This window comes from Papio anubis, chromosome 10 (assembly GCF_008728515.1).
Source record: "Papio anubis isolate 15944 chromosome 10, Panubis1.0, whole genome shotgun sequence".
Lineage (NCBI taxonomy): Eukaryota > Metazoa > Chordata > Mammalia > Primates > Cercopithecidae > Papio > Papio anubis.
Window position 1 is genome coordinate 52290564 of NC_044985.1, and position 23433 is coordinate 52313996.

General features: G+C 38.7%; 1 protein-coding gene across 3 annotated transcripts in view; it reads left to right on the forward strand.

Moving 5' to 3' along the window:
• The window catches only part of CERS6 (ceramide synthase 6), a 312278-nt gene that overhangs the window by 150538 nt on the left and 138307 nt on the right, over positions 1 to 23433 (forward strand). For all 3 annotated transcript variants that reach the window (XM_021924368.2, XM_021924367.2, XM_021924369.2), the window contains one exon: positions 22374 to 22431. In XM_021924368.2, the coding sequence (XP_021780060.1) occupies positions 22374 to 22431 (58 nt within the window). The remainder of the gene's footprint in view (positions 1 to 22373; positions 22432 to 23433) is intronic.

Consider the following 23433-nt stretch of genomic DNA (forward strand, 5'->3'; position numbering starts at 1 on the left):
TTAAGAATTCATAACATAGAAGAGATTTCCAATATTTTTTTCTCATGTTGATTATTTTATTCTAAAGCTGAGATTTGTAGGAATTTGTGGAACTCCTCCAAAGAGTCAGTGCCAGGGTTGGTCACCTCTTTAGGTAGTTTGAATATTTTGGATACCCACACAATGCTAGAGCTCTAGGCAGCGCCAGGTTTCCCTATGGCCTATATCTGTTTAATTCATTTTCCATTTAGGGTGCATCTGTCAAAGGTGACTTCAAGGACATCAGTAGGGAGAGCTTATCTTGGAAGGTTGGTTCTATCTCAAGTCTAGCCTGAGGGTTTCATCCTGTCTGGACCACCAAGGCCAAGAAGTGGGAATGCTCCTTTTTCATTTCTGTTTCCCCTACTCTCCATACATACCACTCATCCCTTTAAATGACTTTCTTTTATAATGCAAAAAGGATGATAAAGAATATAGGGGGAGAAGTTGAACAGAAGAGCTAGTATAAAAATCCGAAAACAGCTAGGCAGCACTATCAGAAGATACTGTATACTGCTTAAGGGCACATACTCTGCCACTTACAAGACATGGAGTTCAGGCAAATTGCTTGATCTTTCTGTGTCTCCTTCCATAGTTCTAAAATGAGAGTAATAACAGTATTAACCTTGCAAAGTTTTTGTGAGGATTAATGAATTAGAACATGTCAGGTGTTTAGAAGCATATCTGCTGGTAATTATTTGGTAGATTTTAACTATTATTTTTGTTGTTGTTAAACGATAGGTAGAGTGCTGCTGTACAAAAAGCACAGGCTTTCACATCAGACATCCCTGGTGTCATCTTGAGTTTGGGTCCCCACTCCTGTATTTACTAGCTGTTGACTTCAGACAAACCATGTTGACGTGTTGCTGTGATGGATAAAACAGTATTACATATTTGATTGCACTTAACAGTGGCTGGAAGATAGTAGGTAGTCAATAGATGTATTTTTGTTGTTGATTGTTTGGTTTTGATGTTAAGGAGGCATGATTGGCAATGCAAAAGAATCCTGTGACCCCTTTCTGAGGGAGAGCACCACAGAAGTTGAAGGAAGAGGGAAGTCTTGCAGAAGAAATGATGGGTGGGGGCCCTCCCTGGGAGATTTGTTTTTGACAGATGATGAAGGTTGGTCAAGGCAGCAGCAGGCCCAGAGCTGATGTTTCAGGAGACACACACATTAGGCTAGTAGAGACCAAGACCCAGAGTCTAAAGGTGGGATTTAATCATTGAAAACCTTGAGGCTCAATTACTAAGTGTCTTCAGAGTTGTTCTTTTAGGAACCTCAATCTGGCTATAAATGGACAAAGTCCTGGAGTCAGAAACCACGTTCAGGACCACTGCAGGTGTTAATTATTAACCCTGTTAGAAAGCAGTCCTAATCTCTAGGCTTGGTTCTGAGAATATCTGCATGCTGTCCCTTCATTGAAGGCAATTTGCTCTCTACCTACGTCTTTTCTTGTCAGTGCTTTCCTGGTTACCCTGAGGTTCTACATGAAAGAGGTTTTATAGCACTAGGAATAATGTTACTCTAAAGCATGCAATGGAACAAAGAATGTGTGTTTGTTACCTTAGCCAGTATATTCCAAATATGTACAAGTGATTACAAGAACCACTTGAGAATCAATTTTCTATATGATAGTCTATCTCTGCCTTGAATTACCTAGTATATTCTAGGAAAAGTGTAAATAATTTTATTTTTGTAATTTGAAATGTTCATTTTGTAATTTAAATTGTTATCATTCATGAGATACTTGGAATGACCTATTTACTGTAGTAACTCTAGCTGGAAATTTCTTACTGATTGCCTTCCCACCTACCCACTACAGTCTTAAACTCTTGGAATCAAGGGATCCTCCCACCTCAGCCTCCCAAGTAGCTGGGACTGTGAGTAGTCACCACCCCGGCCTCCCTTCTTTTGTACATTTTCAAACTTTAAAAAGATCTTATGATGAAATCTTTGACAGTGGGGTGGATTACATTTCCTTTTTGTTGTTTCTTGAAGTATGAACATTGATTTGCCTTTATTGTGCTTTTTACTAGAAGAGGAAAGATAAATATAAGAATATAGTTCATTCTTGATAAATGTTTCATAATGTCAAGAATCTTTTTGCTCCAAGTCCTTTTTAGGCTCAGAACAATACCAGAAAGGACCTGGCCACCCTCAGCTCCTATGAGCTCTTCCCCCACTACCATGGAGTAGGGACCTTCATAGCTTTAATGACAGCCCTCTGCTGAGAGCCACTGAAGCCTTGTCCATTTTTCCCTGCTCTGTGTGACCCTAAAGTCTTGAGAGGATTTGGACATTGGGAAAACTACTTAGCTCACAGGAACTTTCTTTGAGTTTTGTATTCTGCCTTGTCTTCTGCGTCTCTACTCAACCACTCTTTCCTTGCTGCTTACCCAGAGAAGGAATGAGAAAGGACACCATCTCTATTTTAACCGGGCTTAACCGGTTTGATGTGGAAAGACTGAGTTCTCCAGGCATTTTTTCCCAGTGACACTAGGGCAGGATGACCCTGAGAATAGAGGTAACTCTCCAAATATTGTCACAAGCTGGGAGTGAAGACAAAAGATGCGACTGATTTTTTTAGAATAGGTAAGGCTCGCTTAGATTTACAGCTGTTGCCCGTCCGTCGGGAAGCAGCTTTGGAGATTAGCTTGTCAGCCCCTGAGGGAAGGACTTTGATTTAATTCATATTTATATTCCCAGCACCTAGTTGTATATCTTGGTATTTAGTAAATCCTTGGTATCTCTTAATGAATGGCCATATCTGGTTGTTAGCATAATAACAAATAGAGTTTATTTGATTCGATTTCATTTTTACTTGGTAGATATTTTCCAAGAACTGAGCAAAAGTTCATTAGATTGGTATTTAGTAATCTAATGCAAGAGGGAACTTTCCCTATGAAAATTCTATGCTTCAGGAAAGCAGACTTTCATTCTATATGGAATATAGTTTAGAGTGTAAGAAGACTAGATCATCCCACCGATCTCTGCCACATACTATAGTTATACTATTAAAGAGTTTAAAGCACAGGTTGTGAACTGGTAGCCCCAAGTTGAATCTAGCCTGCACAATTTGGCCTGTATTATTTTATTTATTTATTTATTTATTTATTTATTTATTTATTTATTTATTTTTTGAGACAGAGTCGCGCTCTGTCACCTAGGCTGGAGTGCAGTGGCTCACTGCAACCTCTGCCTCCCGGGTTCAAGCAATTCTCATGCTTCAGCCTCCAGAGTAACTGGGACTATAGGCTCATACCACCATGCCTGGCTACTTTTTTGTATTTTTAGTAGAGCCGAGGTTTCACCATGTTGGCCAGGCTGGTCTCGATCTCCTGACCTCAGATGATATGCCTGCCTCAGCCTCTCAAAGTGCTGGGATTACAGACATGAGTCACTGCACCTGCCTGATTTTTATTTTTAGTAGAATTAATCACCAGTATTTACAAAGTCTGACATCTTATAAAATACCAGATTTTCAGCTTTCTATGAAAAAATGAGGAAAATCTGACAATACTTGAGTTTGCATTATTTCTTGACATTTGACCGGCCCTTATTTCAGTGGGGTATTGAAATAGCCACATTCCCCAGCATTGCCAGCATAGAAACTGTGTGCCAATAACCATTCATCTCAGTACTCTGAGAGCTAAGTTTAACCAGCTCCTCAATTGCCTTAACCTGCCTAGTCCCTGTAGAGATTTAAGTTTGCAACTTTTTGTTTAGAGACTTAAAGGTCTTACATGATGACCTTGAAGGTTAGATTATTTAATTTTGTGGCTATAAAATACCAGAATACAAAAGGATTTTAAAACCCGTGAATAAACGTACTTATTTTGTTCATCTGTATATCTTCATTGGTCGATTTATCCATGTATCATGTCTTATTTATAACACCACATTGCCATGGAAATTCACTGCTGTACTTTTCACTTTCCAACCCTACTAAATTTTACACTTAACATATTCAGAGCTGCTTGTACAAAGTACAGATTTAGGGTAGTAGCAGTCTCAAGTGGTTTTATAACATTAAATATTAAATAATCTTAAAAATGCAAACAAGGGAAAAGTAAGAAGTTAGCCAAATCCTGACACATAAATTTAACAAAAAAGCAACACAGAGTCTCTTATTTACATGTCCTACTGCTTAACCACTTTGTAAGAATGAAGCCCTCCTTCATTCTACACTTGTGTCTTCTTCAAATCTAGTAGACGATGTCTGTCCTAAAGTCATATTGTAGTTGATAGTTTGTCTAGCCATTGGCACTGGCCCATACTCATGAAACTTGAAGTCATTTATTGGGTGCATGTCATATACCAGCTATATAAAAATAGTAATAATAGTTAAGAGTTACAGAGCCCTTGCCATGTGTTGAATGCTATTCTCTATACAAGTATTGCCTCATTTAATCCTCATTCTAACCCTTTGAAGTAGGTGGTTTTATTTTCATTTTGCAGATGAGAAAGAGGCATAGGGAGTGCCCAGGATCAAACAGACTGTGTGAAAATTGTGGAGGAAGTCTTCATGCCCAGGCTGAGTGAACATAGCTTCCTGAGAGCTAGTCGTGCATAGAAGATTTAAGACAGATCTTTCACTCAGAGTTGAAAATATCCAAATGATTGTAGGTCACTTAAAGGATGACTAATAACATACGTTATTTAATGTTAGAATAGTATCTTATGGGGATAAACACTTCCTGGGAGGTGGAGACCAGAGAAAACTGCAGGAGGATCATGAAAGGTTGAGTTGGACGAAGAAGAAAACTCAGGGTTAAGGCTTTTTTGTGTTGTTTTGTTTAATTCACATATGGTGAAACAAGAATGAAATTTGTCTAGACTCCCTAAAGAAGTTATCCCAGGCTAGGCCAGAGCAGCAGTTGATTAGCTTTACCCAACTAAGAAAAGGGTGGAGGCACAGAGACATCATATGGATTGCCTATTGCAGAGATTTTGATATTCAGGTTGGCTGAGAATATTAAAGCACTGGGGGATTAGGAGTGTTGGCCGCTGGATATGTAAGACTTGCTCTTTGGTGACAGTACCTTAGGCCATCTGTCTGAGCAGCACTTCTTAAGATCTCAAACTCCTCTTGTTCTTTTTCTATGTTTTGCAAGCAACCTCCTGTGTAGATATTTCTGCAGGGGGAGTAACTCTCATTCATATCAAAGAAAATATTCTGGACTTTGTGACTGTTCTCTTTGTCATGATTAATCAGTTGACAGCCTGGCTTACGGGTCTGGCTGTGGCACTCAGCTAATGCCAGCCTACCTCTTGAAGAAAGATGAAGACTAAGTGTGTTGGGCTAGGGAAGAGACTGAGGGAGTGGAGCAAAGGAAATAAATGAAAGGGATATTTCCAATGCAGAACTTTGAGGGTTGATGCCTGGGATAAAGGGGGTTGAAGGCGAAGGAGGACTCAAGGACATTGGGTGGAGAATAGTGTCCTTGACAGAAATGGAAGGAAGAAACAGTGGATTCCTGGGAGAAAGATAATATGTTTTGTTTGTTTGTTTGTTTTTGGATTTTGAACCTCAGGTGCCGATGTTTGGGTGTCCAAATGACATTGGGTGTCCAGGGATATAGAAATGGTTAGGGACAGTGATTGCCCAGCATACAGGGAGTGGGTGAGTTCACCTAGCAGGAGCACATGGTGTGAAAAGAAGGCTGAGGATGGAACCCCATGTGTCACTGGCATTGACAGACCAAGGGTAGTCTGTGCACAAGGCAAGAGAAGCAGAGGGTTGGACAAAAAGGGAATGAACACAGCAGTACTGATTCAAACAAGGTGGAATGGCCAGTTGTGCCAAATATTGCAGGATCAGGATACAAGACTTAACTAATATAGGACTTGGACTCAAAATATAAGAATTCAAGAGAACTTAATGGTCTGATTGTTTCTCCAGAAGAGACACTTAAACTTGCCCAGGATCACCCTATGAGTATCATAGGTGTAAACACTGTTACTACAGTGTTTCCTGCTTGGCAACCTCATGATCTCATGTTCACCCATTGTTTCATGCTGCTCATTTTCTAAGTTTAGCTTTATGGTCAATATATAATACCGTGTAATAGCTGCTAGGACCAGAAATCATGATGCTCGGTTCAAGTGGGCAGCTCAGTCTCACATGCTCCTAGTGAAAAAAGGGCCCTTGTTATTTAGAACATAAAGTGCTGCAGTATGAATATAGCTGATGTGTAACTCATAACTCTTCCAATCAGCATGCAGCTCATATGGCATCAGCCAGTCAGCTAAGAACTTCATTTTGTACGTTGTAACGGGGTTGGGTTTTGTGAAATGGCTTATTTTCTTATGCGGGAGTGCAAATTTACTGGCATTTATTCGAAAAATCTAAGACAGATTGTTAGGCTGATTATGGTCCCTTCTCTGAGTGAGGAAAGAGCAAGAGCATCTTCTCGAATAGAAAATACAAATTATTAGTCAGAAGTCTGTGCACCTACATTTGTTTTCAGTTGGATGGGAGATCCTTGACATACATGAATTTAACTTTCATACATATGTGCATACAAACGTATGTGTACATACACATATTTTCATAATATACATATGCATATGTGTGAACATATACATAAACATCTGTGTCTACACATACAGGTATTTTCTTTACAAACAACTTAAAACTCCAGGAGATGAGGCATGATTTCTAAATGTCTGCATCGTGTGACTGGTATGTCAGGGCAATGAAAAGAGCCCAGCTTGCTTTCACAGTTGGGAGCCTGGTAGCCTGGGGCAAGTTCTCAGTCCTGCTTGCCCACTGCCTGGAAACAAACTTGGTGCTGTTGCTGGGGTGCGTAGTGGGAGTGACAGCGGCCTTTTGGGTTGTGTGGAAGCTGAGTGATGCCTGTAATTGCTGGCTTTCCCCAGTTCCCTGACCAACCTGCATGACACAGCAGAGGCAGCCATAATCTTCCTGGGAACATAACTCCATTGACCTGGGAACCACATCCCCATCCCCCACAGCAGCTGCAGCAACTCCTGCCTAAGGAGAGTCTGAGCTCAGACATGCCTAGCCTTGCCCCCACCTGATGGTCCTTCCTGGCTCACTCTAGTAGCTGAAGACAAGAGGCATATGCTCTTGGTAGTTCTAGGTCCCCCCACCCACTGTCTGATCCTCCCTATACTACCATAGCTGATGCTGTCTTCAAAGCGCCACCTCCTGGTAGGAGGCCAATCAGCACAAAAATAGTTCATTAAACAACCAAAACTAAGGAACCTCACAGAGTCCATTTCACCCCCCTGCCACCTCCTCTGGCACTGGTATCCATAGCTGAGAGGTCTGCAGACGGTTCACATCATAGGACCCAGTGTAGACAACTCCCAGCACCAGCCCAGAGCCTGGTAGACCTGCTGGTTGGCTAGATCCACAAGAGAGAGGACAATCACAACAACTCAGCTCTCCGGAAGCCACATCCCTAGGAAAAGAGGGAGAGTACTATATCAAGGGAACACCTCATGGGACAAAAGAATCTGAACAGCAGCCTTGAACCCCAGACCTTCCCTCTGACATAGCCCACTCAAATGAGAAGGAACCAGAAAATCAATTCTGGTAATATGACAAAACAAGTTTCTTTAACAGCCCCCAAAAATCACACCAGCTCATCAGCAATGGATCCAAACCAAGAAGAAATCCCTGATTGACCTGAAAAAGAATCCAGAAGGTCAGTTATTAAGCTAATCAAGGAGGCACCCAAGAAAGGTGAAGTCCAATTTAACGAAATCAAAAAAAAAAAAAAAATAGAAGAAATGAGGGAAGAAATCTTTAGTGAATAAACAGCATAAGTAAAATACAGTCAAAACTTTAGGAAATACTGGATGCACTAAGAGAAATGCAAAATGCTCTGAAAAGTCTCAGCAATAGAATCGAACAAGCAGAAGAAAGAGCTTCAGAGCTTGAAGACAAGGTTTTTGAATTAACACAATCCGACAGAGACAAAGAAAAAAGAATAAGAAGAAATGAGCAAAGCCTTCAAGAAGTCTGGAATTATATTAAATGACCAAACCAAAGAATAATTGGTATTCCTGAGGAAGAAGAGAAATCTAAAAGTTTGGAAAACATATTGGGGGGAATAATCGAGGAAGACTTCCTCGGCCTTGCCAGAGCCCTAGACATCCAAATGCAAGAAGCACAAAGAAAATCTGGGAAAAATAAACAGAATAAAAACAAAAATCACATGATCATCTCAATAGACCCAGAAAAGCATTTGACAAAATCCAACATGCCTTTGTGTTTAAAACCCTTAGCAAAATTGGAATTCAACAGGCATACCTCAATGTAAGAAAAGCCATCTATGATAAACCCACAGCCAAAATAATACTGAATGGGGAAAAGTTGAAAGCATTCCCTCTGAAAACTGGAACAAGACAAGGATGCCCACTTCACCACTTATCTTCAAACATAGTACTGGAATCCTAGCCAGAGCCATCAGACAAGAGAAAGAAATAAAAGGCATCCAAATCAGTAACAAGGAAGTCAAACTGTTGCTGTTTGCTGCTGATATGATCATATACCTAGAAAACCCTAAAGACTCCTCCAAAAAGCTCCTAGAACTGATAAAAAAAATTCAGCAAAGCTTCTGGATACAAAATTAATGTACACAAATCAGTAACTCTCCTATACACCAACAGCGACCAAGTGGAGAATCAAATGAAGGACTCAACCCCTTTTACAATAGCTACAAAAAGAATAAAATACTTAGGAATATATCTAACCAAGAATGTGAAAGACCTCTACAAGGAGAACTGCAAAACATTGCTGAAATAAATCATAGATGACACAAACAAATGGAAACACATTTCATGCGCATGGATGGGTAGAATCAATATTGTGAAAATGACCATACTGCCAAAAGCAATCTACAAATTCAGTGCAATTTCCATTAAAATACTATAATTCTTCTTCACAGAACTAGATAAGTAATCCTAAAATGTATATGGAACCCAAAAAGAGCCCACATAGCCAAAGCAAGACTATGCAAAAGAACGAATCTGGAGACTTCAAACTATACTATAAGGCTATAGTCACCAAAACAGCATGATACTGGTATAAAAATAGACACATAGACCAGTGGAACAGAATAAAGAACCAGAAATAAAGCCTGGTTTATACTTACAGCCAACTTATCTTCAACAAAGGAAACAACAATGTAAAGTGGGGAAAGGACACCCTGTTCAACAAATAGTGCTGGGATAATTGGGAAGCCACATGTAGGAGAATGAAACTGGATCCTCATCTCTCATCTACAAAACTCAATTCAAAATGGATGAAGGACTTAAATTTAAGACCTGACACTATAAAAATTCCAGAACATTGGAAAAACCCTTCTAGACATTGGCTTAAGCAAGGATTTCATGACCAAGAACCTAAAAGAACCAAAAACCTAAATGCAGAAAAAACAAGGAGAAATAGCTGGGACTTAACTAAACTAAAGAGCTTTTGCATGGCAAAAGGAACAGTCAGCAGAGTAAATGGAGCACCCACAGAGTGGGAGAAAATCTTTGCAATCTATACATCTGACAAAGGACTAATATCCAGAATCTAAAAAGAACTCAAATCAGCAAGAAAAAAAAAAACAATCATTAATAGACAATTCTCAAAAGAAGATATACAAATGGCCAACAAACAGGAAAAAAAGCTCAACATCACTAATGATCAGGGAAACACAAATCAAAACCACAATGTGATACCACCTTACTCCTGCAAGAATGGCAATAATAAAATCAAAAAGTAATAGATGTTGAGATGGATGCAGTGAACAGGAAACACCTCTACACTGCTAGTGGAAATGTAAACTATTACAACCACTATGGTAAAGAACTAAAAGTAGAACCATTTGATCCAGCAATCCCACTACTGGGTATCTACCCAGAGGAAAAGAAGTCATTATATGTAAAAGATACTTGCACACAGTTTTATAGCTGCACAATTCACAATTGTGAAAATGTGGAACTAGCCCAAATGCCCATCAATCAACAAGTGGACAGTTTCTTTATCCACTCGTTGATTGATGGGCATTTGGACTGGTTCTACATTCCATATATATAATACATATATACACACACATATACACATATATATTTACATATATGATAGAATACTACTCAGCCATAAAAAGAAATGAAGTAATGACATTCACAGCAACCTGGATGAGATTGGAGACTATTATTCTAAGTGAAGTAACTCAGGAATGGAAAACCAAACATCGTATGTTCTCACTCATAAGTGGAAACTATGAGGATACAAAGGCATAAGAATGGCACAATAGATTTTGGGGATTCAGAGAAAGAATGGGAAGGGGGTGAGGGATAAAAGACTACAAATTGGGTTCAGTGTCTACTGCTTGGGTGATGGGTGCAGCAAAGTCTCACAGATTACCACTAAAGAACTTGCACATGTAACCACATAACACCTATTCCCCCAAAAGCCTATGGAAACAAAAATTAAAAAAAAAAAAAAAAAAAAGTAGAATGAGCCTCCTCAGCCAACTAGGATCCATTCCTATTCGTCTTAATTTTTCCCTTCTCATCCCTAACAACCTTAATAATTAGGTATTTTAGTCCCCATTTTCAGATAAAGAAACTAAAGACATTTTACTCTATTGTTAATAGGTATGGATTTAGTAATAAGTGATGGATTCCACCTTATCCCTGTGAAAGTTCTATTACTCAGTCTCGTGTTTTGTTATGAGACGTGTAGTAGAGCCTGCAGCAGAAAACTGACACCAAACACAGTAATAGAGAAGGGCAAATTCACTTTTTTTTTTTTTTAAAGACAGGGCCTTGCTCTCTTGCCCAGGCTGGATTGCAGTAGTGTTGAGAGGTGACAATGTGCTAGCGGCCCTCACTCTCAGCGCCTCCTCAGCCTCCGGCCTTGGCGTCCACTCTGGCGGCGCTTGAGGAGCCCTTCAGCCTGCCAAGGCACCGTGGGAGCCCCTCTCTGGGCTGGCTGAGGCCGGCGCCTCCTCCCTCTGCTTGCCAGGAGGGGTTGTGGGGAGAGGCGCCAGCGGGAACCGGGGCTGCGCCCTGCCCTCGCAGGCCAGTGCGACTTCTGGCAGGCACCGGCTTGGGGGGCCCCGCACACGGAGCAGCCAGTGGCACCGCCAGCCCAGGGCAGTGAGGGGCTTAGCACCCGGGCCAGCAGCTGAGGAGGTTGTACCAGGTCCCTCAGCAGTGCTGGCCTGCAGGGGTTGCACTCAAATTCTCGCCAGGCCCTAGCTGCCTCCTTGCGGGGCAGGGCTGGGGATCTGCAGCCCGCCATGTCTGAGCTCCTCCTCCTGCTGTGGGCTCCCCAGCGGCCTGAGCCTCCCCGACGGGAGCCACGCCCTGCTCCGTGGTGCCCAGTCCCATCCACAGCCCAAGGGCTGAGGCGTGCAGGTGCGGCTGGGGATTGTTGGGCAGCTGGGGACTGGCGGGCAGCTGGGCCTGCAGCCCTGGTGCAGGATCCACTGGGTGAAGCCAGCTGGGCTCCTGAACTGGATGGGGACTTGGAGAACTTTTATATCTAGCGGGAGGATCGTATGTGCACCAATCAGCACTCTGTGTCTAGCTCTGAGTTTGTAAATACACCAATCAGCACTCTGTGTCTAGCTCAGGGTTTGTGAATACACCAATGGGTACTCTGTATCTAGCTAACCTAGTGGGAACTGGGGCTGTGCCCCATGCTTGAGGGCCAGTGTGAGTTCCAGCAGGCATGGGCTTGGGGGGACCCCGCACATGGAGTGGCTGGCCGGCACTGCTGGCCCAGGGCAGTGAGGGGCTTAGCACCTGGGCCAGCAGCTGCGGAGGTTGTGCCGGGTCCACCAGCAGTGGAGACTTGGAGGACTAGCACTCTGTGACTCTGTGTCTAGCTCAAGGATTGTAAATGCACCAATCAGCACTCTCTGTCTAGCTCAAGGTTTGTGAACACACCAATTGGTACTCTGTATCTAGCTAACTTTGTATCTAGCTAACTAGCACTCTGTGACTCTGTGTCTAGCTCAAGGATTGTAAACGTACCAGTCAGCACTCTGTCAAAACGGACCAATCAGCTCTCTCTAAAATGGACCAATCAGCTCTCTGTAAAATGGACCAATGAGCAGGATGTGGGTGGGGCCAGATAAGGAAATAAAAGCAGGCTGCCCGAGCCGGCAGTGACAACCTGCTTGGGTCGCTTTCCACAGAGTGGAAGTTTTGTTCTTTTGCTCTTTGTAGTGAGTTTTGCTACTGCTTGCTTGGTCCACGCTGGTGTTGGTGTTGTGAATTGTTAACATTCACCCTGAAGGTCTACAACTTCACTCCTGAAGCCCACGGGAGGATAAATCCACCGGGAAGAAGGAACAACTCCAGACGCTCTGCCTTTAAAAGCTGTAATACTCACCACGAAGGTCTGCAGCTTCACTCTTGACAGCGAGACCACAAACCCACCAGAAGAAAGAAGTTCCAGACACATCTGAGCATCTGAAGGAACAAACTCCAGGCACACCATCTTTAAGAACTATAACACTCACCGCGAGGGTCCATGGCTTCATTCTTGAAGTCAGTGAGACCAAGAACCCACTAATTCTAGACACAGTGTGATCACAGCTCACTGCAGCCTTGACCAGCTGTACTCAAGTGATCCACCCACCGCAGCCTCCCCAGTAGCTGGGAATACAAGCTCGTGTCACCAAGGCCGGCTAATTTTTGTATTTTTTGCAGAGATGGTGTCTCAGTATGTTGCCCAGGCTAGTCTTGAACTCCTGGGCTCAAGCCATCTGCCCAGCTGGGGAGATTCACTTCTTAAAATCAAATGTACGTGCATTTTGAGAACTTAAAAACTTTGGCTTTAGTTTTCTCTTTTCCTTAGCAATTCGCAGTATCAGTGCAAGTGACTTTCTGTCTTCAATATGCTTTCAGACAAGAAAAAAATTACATAGAGGCTTGATGTTCGAGGGACACATGACATTAGTTTGACTCTAAATAATAATAAACCCTTGGCTACTTTTGTTTGAACCACACACTAAAGAATTGTGACCTTTGCCAGTGCATGCTCCAAAGTCATATTGACTGAATTTAATTTTGGCCACAAGAGATCAATATTTTATTCCCTTTTTTATCCTTACACTAGACAATGGTTAGTTGGAAAATTCTTGCTTGTTCTGATTCCCACAAATTATGGTCATTCAAATGAGTGTAAATAGACTTTAAGCTGACAATTATAAGATTAGTGTATATTCAGGGGAATTCTGGAAGTAATGAGAGGTATTTTATAGGTAGAATTTCACCTAATAGAATGACATTGAATTTTTTGCAGATGTATTTTGAATAGATTGTAGGGACTAGGACTGATGTTGGGAAGACTAATGGGAAAGGACAGATACCAGTGGTGCTGAATTCTACCTTGATGGGTGCTTGACAAGGGTACTCAACTTGGAGAGAAAAGAATGGGTCCCAATAAAGAACAGTATGGGCTAGCTGTTAATGGAGCCTATGACCAAATCACTAAAAAACGAAATCAAAGTTAAATGTGTGAAATAGAACATGGATTTAGAATTATATATGCATACAATAGCTGATACACTTCCAATTGCAATTTTAGCCCTGAAAACATGAATACAATGACAGAAAAACAGGAAAAGTAATTACGATGCTTAGAAAAGGATGGTTGATGATGGCATAAAGAACAAGTCATATGACGTTTCTAAGTGTGAGAAGGAAAAGACATACTCATTTAATACTTTCTGAGTGAGCGTAGTTCTTGTGTACAGAATCTTTTAATAATGAAATATTTTATAATACCGAGAAAATGTAACAAGCACAGAGACTAATATAATGAAAACCCACCCAGTTATATTTGATGCTGTTTTGAAGGATGGAAATATTACAGAATCAGCTAAAGCTCCCCTTATGCCCCAGGAATGTCCAATCTTTTGGCTTCCCTGGGCCACACTGAAAGAAGAATTGTCTTGAGCCACACATAAAATACACTAACAACAAGGATGGTCATTGAGCTAACAAAAAATCACGAAAAATCTAATACTGTTTTAGGAATGTTTACAAATGTATGTTGGGCCACATTCAAAGCCATCCTGGGCTGCACGTGGCCTGCAGGCTGTGGTTTGGACCAGCTTGCTGTATACCTTCTCTGTTCTTTACTCTTCAAAAGTAATGTCTATCCTGAATTTGATGTTTATATTTTCTTTTGTTTTTACTACATATATGTGTGTTTTTATATATGCATATATATGAGAGACATATAGCATTCCTTTGCAAATCATCAGACTTTCCATAAGTGCCTAATACATTTTTTGAATCAATGATTTAATGACTCTTCTGCCCAAATTAAGTTCACCTTTGACTGGAGAATGAACAGTGAATAGGTGAATGGGTTTGACTTACCTCCAACCTCAAGGACTTTGCAGTGATAATTCTGTTCCTTTTCAAACAGAAAGAGCTGAGCCTTAAGCAAATGAAGAAAATTATTTGGAGTTATAGTTAATTATTGATGGAGGTGAAAATAGTTTCAGGAAATGTTTGTCTTAAAGCAAGAACTGAAGTCTGCATAACCTGTCCATCGGATGAGTAACATCTTTTCCCCTAGCTATCATATTTCTTTGGGCATTAGTTTCTTTAAACTAATGAAAGCTTGAAAGCTACTCTAGAAATTTAGATTTTATGTCAGAGTTTCCAAAAAGGAATCTTTCATCTCACTTTTATATTATTGTTTAAGACATATGGGATGTTTTTCAAACTACAGTCAATTTGCTTCCTCCCTAGTTGATGAACATCTCCATTGAACTCAAGTAATAAAGTCAGTGTCTCAGTAATAGCTTGAAAAGGAGACTACTGACCTAAAAATCATGTGACAACTTTTTAACCATGTTTACAGATGAAACCAATCAGTTAACCAAGAGTTCAAGCCAATTCCTCAACTTCAGAATATGGTGTCAGTTGAACTCATGGAAACAGTAGAATAGTGATTACCAGGGATAGGGTTGGGGGAAAGAGGGAGATATTGGTTGAAAGATAACAAACTTTCAGTTGTAAGATAAATACATTCCAGGGATCTATTATATAGCATGGTAAGGTGACCCAGGTTTAAAACTAACTAGATTATGGGAATCATTTCGCAAAGTATCTGTGTATGAATTATCATGTTGTACACCTTCACGTCATACAATTTTTCTCTTTCAGTTATACCTCAGTAAAGCAGGAAAAAAATGCCGTGTTTAGACACTTTGGCTAAAAGCCCATGGGACAAGAAAGAATTTTGTATCTGAATCATTAGCGTGCTTGAATATGTCTGATGGCTTTGTTTGACTTATTAAATGCAAAATAATTGAAGGACCTTATTTTGTTCCACAAATCAAAAATTTACCAATCTACCCAAACAAACAAAGGCTGAAGCTGGTGACTTTTAAGAACTTTAGATGTCAGTTTAATCTGTAAAATGTGATGTTTATACACTAAAGAGCACTATACTACCTTCTCAGAAAATAGGCAGTATATCAGGTATCTGAGTCTTTTTCTGACACTTGTGGCATAGTTATCCATTTCTAGTCTTGACTTTAAGGTCACAGGACCCCAAAATGTTGATGGAGACCTGGTGTGAAAAATGGGGACACCTGTTTTCTTCCACAAAGTTAAATTGTTAAATGTAGAAAAGTTTACAATTCCATGGGTCCTCCATCTGTAGAATAAGGTCATAGATGGGCTCTTAGGGACCCTGCCTAGCTGTTAAAAACAATGTCTGCTTCAAGAAAATTTAAGAATGCAGGATTAGATGCCTCTGATTTATGTGGACAGAAATGTACTGATGTTCCTATAAAACACCTGTAAGACCGAATTGTTGCATTCAGTGAACTGTTTTTCTGCTAGTATACATTCATGACACCAACTCTGAATAGGATTTTAGCTAAGTCATTTCACATTGAGTGTGTGCTTTATAATAGAGAAATGAGTAGACAAAGTCTTATTTGCCCTCCTACCTTAGAATAGAAAAGGAGCTGAAACAGAGATGGTAGCAGCAGAGTAATGGTATTTATAGTAAAAATAAGATTTTAATGTATGTGCTAAAATTTTCAGTATTTTGTAGTAAAAATCATGATCTCTGGAGTCAAATTGCTTGGATTTGAATCCCAAATTCACCATGTACTTTGGCAAGTAATTTAAACTTGCCATCTTATAGTATAATGGGAATGATAGTGACACAATGTATCTATCCCATAGGGTTCTTACAAAATGTAGGTGAGTTAATATATGTAAGACTCTTGTGATGGTATCAGGTATAAAGTAAGTACCCATGAAATGCCAGCTTTTACTGTTTTGTAAAAATAGGTGACCGCCCCCCAAGAGAACCTTCTATAAGTAAAAGGACTTCACAAAGATGACTATTTCTATCAAACTTGAATCCACAATTACTTCATGTCAAAACTTTGTGGAAGTGAATGTGTCACATATAATACAGAAACCTCGTTGGAAGGTTTTTATAATTCCATTGTACTTGACAGGAAAACTGATAAAAATGAGTGCAATATCATATCTCATGAAAGTCATCAGCTGTGAGTTTTGAGTGGAAAAATAGACACTTAATTTACTTTGTTCTTAGAGGTAAAGTGATTTATGTATTTTAAAGTAACACTAGACTGAAGTCTATATTTGTTCCTAAATATATTCTGCTCATTTATCCAACTATATAAGTTCACTTCATTTGTAGTAATTGGTAAGATACAGCACAATGATTTATATTATGTTAAATTTTATGAAAGAAAAATTTTAATGTCATAGGTATAAGCTATACTTCACCTCTCTTTATGGATTTGATAATAAATGAGTTAATCTTTTTATTTAGATGATGGAAAAGCTGAAATGAGAAATGTCTCAATTAATAAAATAAATTTCAGAATCAAAAGAACCATATACTGATTTTTTGGTGCTCTAGCAATGTATCTTAGTTTTACATACAATAACAGTATTTTTCATTAGCTAGACCATTCCAGAGTTGACTATCATTTTATTCCAAATTTTTATCAGATTGATTGATCACTTTAAAAATTGGATTGGCAATATATGTCATCTCTCTCCCCTTTTTTATTCATACTTGCACCGTTCCTGGAAGTAGTTGATAAATTATTTGACCTATTGTGGTTTAAATATACTTAAAAGTCAGTAAATGAAAGGAGCACTGATACCCTTAATAAAAATTCAGTTGTCAATTTAGGAACTGTTCTTTGCAAGCCACTGTTTGTGGTCAGAAATGCAAAGATAAATAAAACTCAGTCTTACTCTACTTGGAACTCACAAGCAATTCAAAGGCTTGTGGCTATAATCAAAGAGAAGGAAAGGAGGTAAAGAACAAGGCAGAATTACAGTGTTTTCCATGTTGCAGCATCCAGAAAAGGTGGCTTTATGGAGCAACTAGAATTTGACATAAATCCTGAAGGAGCCACAGTGGCTCAGCAGGTAGAGAGAGATGAGTGAGTAGGACAGAGAAAAACTCTCTGGGTAATGATTGTCAATAAGCTTAATATTATTTTAGTTACCCTGGTATTGAAAAGAAGCGTCTTTTCAGTCCTCTTCTATGCCCAGATTTGCAAGCAGTCAGTTGCCGTTCCTCAGGGTAGAGACTATTCTCAATTATACAGCACCCACTAATATCCACCAGATTAGAAACATCATTTTAGCTGAGTACATTGTCTTCAATTTTTAGGTATAAAATCAGGAAGAAGTAGCATAGCTTAATGGTTAAGAGTTTGGATGCTGGAACCAAACAGCCTAATTTCCAATCCCGACTTTCTCTCTTACTAGCTGTGTGGCCTTCAGCAAGTAATTAAACCCACTCTGTGCTCATTTCCTCATCGGGGGAAAAAAAAATAAAGATGTTGATAATAGTGCCCACCTTGTTGTGTGGAACAGTTTCATTAAATGACTTCCTATTTGTAAAGTGCTTAGAAGAACTCAGGGGATAGAGGAAGTACTATGTTACAGTTGTAAATCAAATGGCCCTCGTATGCCGGCCCTGGTCTTCCTAGAACATGTGCTGAGTTGCGAAGGGTGGCGAGGGGTGGTGGCTGCTCTGGATGATTCCCCTGCTTCTCCTGCCTCTGTAGTTTACAATCCCTTGCCTTTTGGGTGACGCCTGGCAACAAGACCTGGGACCTCAATGCTCTGGTTTCCTGCTTCAAATGCACATTTTAGTAGTCTTGATTTTAACAAAGAGCCCTGTTCAACCTTGTTGTGTAAGGACAATAAACCAGATTCAGTGGGTGGTAGTTTTTACTAGCTTCCTATTCTAATTTTCAGGTTTGAAAGATATAAAAGGCTTCCATATCCAAGGAAATGTAGTGGAACACATTGACGTCTTTAGGCAAAGCAGTATGCTTTAACTCTGTAGAATTTGAGACAGGGCTTTAGAGTCACTGGTAGGTTTGTGTCCCAGTTTTTCCACTTACCAAGTGTCTGGCTTTGGACAGGCTAATCCCTAGGCTTCTTTTTCCAGTACTGGTCTTACAAAGTTGTTTCCTTATTTGGAGTCTTTCTGGGAATTGGTGGTCCTTCCGAGCATCCTCCACAGATAGTTTAGAATTCAACTTCTGGTTCCACTAGCTAAGCTAACATTCCTGCCCTGCAGCTTTCCAGGCCCTGAAACAGGGTGGTTGTCCTCACTCCAGTTTTGTGTCCCTGGGAGTTTATGCTTTACTAAACATAATCCCTCTTTTGCCCATTTAGTGCATTCACAAAGACACAGAGGTAAATTTATGTGTTTAATTTACCTTGTTTAACCAAGAGTAATCTTTAAATTTTTAAAGAAATAGGCTTAGTCTATTTCTGTTATCGAAAGAAGTCTTGAAATGTTCCTGTAAGAATGAATTGAATGCTTCATTTCCTTGTTTTCATTAATCGAAGAATTCATCCCTTGATTATTATTGCTAAATATTTGGTATTAAACTATCCCTTAAAAACAGCATTTAATTTGGCGATGAAGTTTAGGGCAATGGTTTATGTTGCTAACCATAGTCTTTTCATGCTGGAATTCTACTTTTTGAAATCTTATTTTTTATTTGTATATTGCTGGGTCAGAATAGGCTGAAGTAATTTTTTCATAAAGGTTAATGAATAATGTATTTTCAGAGCCTCTGAATATATGAGAATACTTTTCATATATTCCTCTGCAAATGAGAGGCAGTTTGCCTGGCAATAGCTTTCTTTGATTGAGTCTCCCCTTTCTTTTGGCACTTAATAATACAGCAGAGTTGTAAGACCAACTGGATATTTGTTCCTTTGATGGTGATTTGTTTTCCTTTGATTTATGTGTGTCGACTTGTTGTTTTTATGCTTGAACACTGAAGAACTTTTTTTTTTTTAATTTTAAACCTAGGATTCAACATTTTTGTCAGAAATTGCTTTGAATTGATATTGTTTGGAATGCAATTTAGTTGTCTGTCTTTTTTTTCAGTTCACATTTTTTTAGTCTTTTTGCCTTTGAGTATTACTTCCATTTCAGTTCTTGTATTTCCTCAGAAACAACTGTAATTAGATTTATTTTCTAGTCTTCCAGATCTAGGATCTTTTTTCATCTTTGGTTCTTTTCTCTGACCTTACGGGGGTATTTACCCTCTATGTAAATGACTTAATTTTATGCCATATGTATCTATCTTCCTCCCCTCCAGTGGATAATAAGGCTGCACTTCATTTTTCAGACTCTGTGCAATGCTTCTTTATTCCACCTATAACTTACCCAGCAGTCTTTTATTGACTTACAACTTTCTGTTTTGTTTCAAGGGATCGTATCTTGTGTTATATTGGCAATGCCTAAAACTTTCCTAAAAATTACTAATGATTCCTCTAGGAAGTCATTTTTAGGAGACTGTTCTTCCTTTGAATCTTTAACATGCCCTTTTCTTTCCACATTTATTACTACTTAGTAGAACTATGCTGATATCAAGCTGTTATTTTCATTCCCAAATTTAGAGATATTCATCTAGACCTGCTAACAGAGGGGATGTGTGGATTGCTCTCAGCCCCACTCTCTCTCCTCCTGTTTTGTTAGTCAAAGTCCTCTTTTAGATCTCTGACCTTGTAGCAGGTTGATGTCTATAGAGTCGGACCCATTTTCAGTGAAAGTTTCCTATAAAGCAGCTATCTCCAATGCCTTGTTCTTTGTTGCTTTATATATGGATTATGTAAGGACGCCAACTTCCAGAATGCAATACCTTCATAGGTCATCTTGTCCCTAAATCTGCCTTTCTGTCACTGAAACTGCCAGGTTTCACAGTGCATTTCCTTCTTCCAGTTGGCTTTTGAAAGTAGCCATCACTAACATATGGGGTGGGGGATTCTCTTGCTGCCTCAAGAAATGTACACAATCATTTGTGGCAAAGGGCAACGTTTCCGACTGACACAGATTTTTGCATTTCTATGCAAGATGGCAGAAAGTGGAGACAGGGTGATATGCAGATGAAGATTTCCCTGCTTCCTTCAAGGCTTGTGACTTTTCACTGCTAATCACATTTTTTACATCTAATTTCATTCTTTTTCTGTTATAAGAATTCTTCACTGCTTCTAGCAGTAGGTTGGAGGTCATATCTTCCTTTTCATGGTTGCATGACGTTTGTTATTTATCTCTTTTACAGGTATCTTAGTAGAAGCTTGGGAGGGACTATATCAGGGACTGGAAGCTAGCATTTAAAACTATAACATATGAAACTCTACAACTTAAAGAAGTACTTTTTCAAGTTGCAAGATGCTTGGAAATTTTGCTTTCTGCAGATATTTTGTGGAAATAAACTCTGCCTTGTAAATATTCATCACAAGTTGCTATTCAAATGATGGAGGCATCAGTACTCCTATAATAGAATCTATGTGTTATGAAAACTGGGTCATTTTAGTGATGAAATAAAATGTAGATACATAAGTGATGGTAGGAATTCCAATGACTTCTGTAAAACTTTTTTATACATAAAAACTGCCTGATCACTACCTACTAACAAGGGTCTTAGACTTGAAACAGCTGTTGTAAATAATTTAATCTCAGAGTTGCAAATTAATTTGCCTCCAGGGGCCAGATAAGGCAAATGCATGAAGTAGGCTAGTTCCATACAAGAAGGATTGGGAGGGACGAGAGAGAAGTAGAGATAATACTTGTGGTACCAAATCCTTAAGGCATCCTTGTAGCACAAACCCACTCTCCCATTATAGAGATGGAACTGAGATCAAAGGATATTAACAGATTTGCCCAAAATTAATTGAGTCTGTCTTGATCAGAACTGGGTACATAATTTGCAGAATCCAATGCAAAATAAGATGCTGGGTCCCTTGTTCAACAACTGTTAAGAATTTCAAGATGGTAACACCAAAGCATTAAATCAAGCATGAAGTCTTATGTGACTGCCTAAGTCACACACCCGTGAAGACATCGCTGGTTTTAATTTTTGATCTAGAATTTGTACAACCAACAGAAACTTGTTATCACTCTCACCCACAACCACTGAGAGATTGTTAATGGAGATGGAGTTAAAATTAAGTTCTTGACTTTTATACTACAATAAGTTAATTGTCTTCACTCACAAGATAACTTTTTTAAATGACATCAGGAATGCCATTTAGTGACATCCAGCCAGTTTTTAAAGGCATACTCAGAAGTACAAGAAATAAAATTGGGGATTTAGTACTAGAGTAAGAGTTTTTTTGTAGTAAGTATACACACACACACACACGTATATATCTTATATTTTAAAAGACTTAAAACATTTCCATCATTTAAAATCAAAAGAAAACTTAAAAATTTTTCTTCATTAAAAGTGAAAGTCATAACTAGACTGTAAGTTTGGCATGGTATAAGATTGTCATTTATAGTTGTAATTTGATTTTTTTAGATTCTATGTGCCTTCCTTTAGCAATATCCAAAAAGATGTTGATATAGTTGTTAAAAGACAAAGTGAAATTCTTACCTAATTTTAAAATATTCAGTCTTTTAAAACAAATATGAACTTCATTTAACTCAAGTTGTTGGTTTTGAATTATTTGTCTGATTCAGATATTATACCTTCATGTTATTGAATCATATCCCTTCATGAATGATAAACAAGAAGTTGTTCACATGTTGGAGAATGAGAAGATGAGCAATTGGGCAAATATTGCAGTTAACAATGAAAAAGTTATCAATATAATAAGTTATCAATATAATACTCAAAATATTTTCTGTAAGCCATGTATACCAGTGTATGGCTTCAGCTAGCACTGAAATTGCTCATTAAGTTTAATCCCTAGTTGAGGGAGGGGGACAAATTTAATTTAATGAACTTTTTTCCCTCCTTTACATGTTTCAGTATATGCTGCGAATATATAAACTGAATGTCACAGAATTTTTTTTAACCTTCTACAGGTGGAGATTTTCATTTTACCTTTATGTATTTACCTACGGAGTGAGATTCCTGAAAAAGGTAGGATCTCTCAAAATATTTTACATAATTCTTATATAAGTGTACGTCTATATCTCAGTTTTTTTTTAACATATGACTGTAATAATATTTTAGATCATCATAACAGGTTTCCTAAGAATTATTTGTGCATTTTCATTTGACTTACAAAAATATTTTGGATGTTGCTAAGTCCCATATTCACTCCAGTACGTTATTCATTACTTTTCAGGCATTAGGAAGCTTATAAAATCCATCTGATGTTTTGAAAGAAGTTAGAGTTTCTACATCACACAATTTGAAAACATGAATTGTTGCAGCATGTATTACCACTGTACTCTTCACCAGTAGAAATAACTATATATAATATACTATGTACATTATATATACTATATAATTATTATCTAGTATGTATTATATATAATTTTATATAATATATATTATATTATTATATGATATAGTATAAATGTTATACTATATAATTATATTATATATTATGATAGATCATAATTATATGATATATTATAATTATATTATATGATATAATATATAATCTATCTCTCTCTCTCTCTCTCTCTCTCTCTGTCTCTTGCATAGTTACTAACAGGGCAGCACTAACTGCTGGTGAAAAATTTCATTTCTTTCATAGATTGTTTCCCCTGCTACTGATTTTACTATAATCCTGCATGAACTGAGGGACCGAAATCTATGAAAGTAATGCCTTGTGACTGCTATAGTCTTTTTCCAGGTTATTTCAGTTCTTACTGGAACTACTATCGGGTTAGACTCGTTAAATAAAACCCTGTGAAGACCTATCTTCTCATAGTTGTACACATGTTAACAATAGTGGTTTGGCATAACGTGGGGAATTATTTTTAAAAGTTCTCTATAGTATTAGCCTCCAAAGTGATATCAGTGTTATCTTTATTTATTACAGAATTTTTGTTAAAATTGGGAATGCGCCAAATGTCATGCCTTATTAATCTTGTAAATATTGGCCGGGCGCGGTGGCTCAAGCCTGTAATC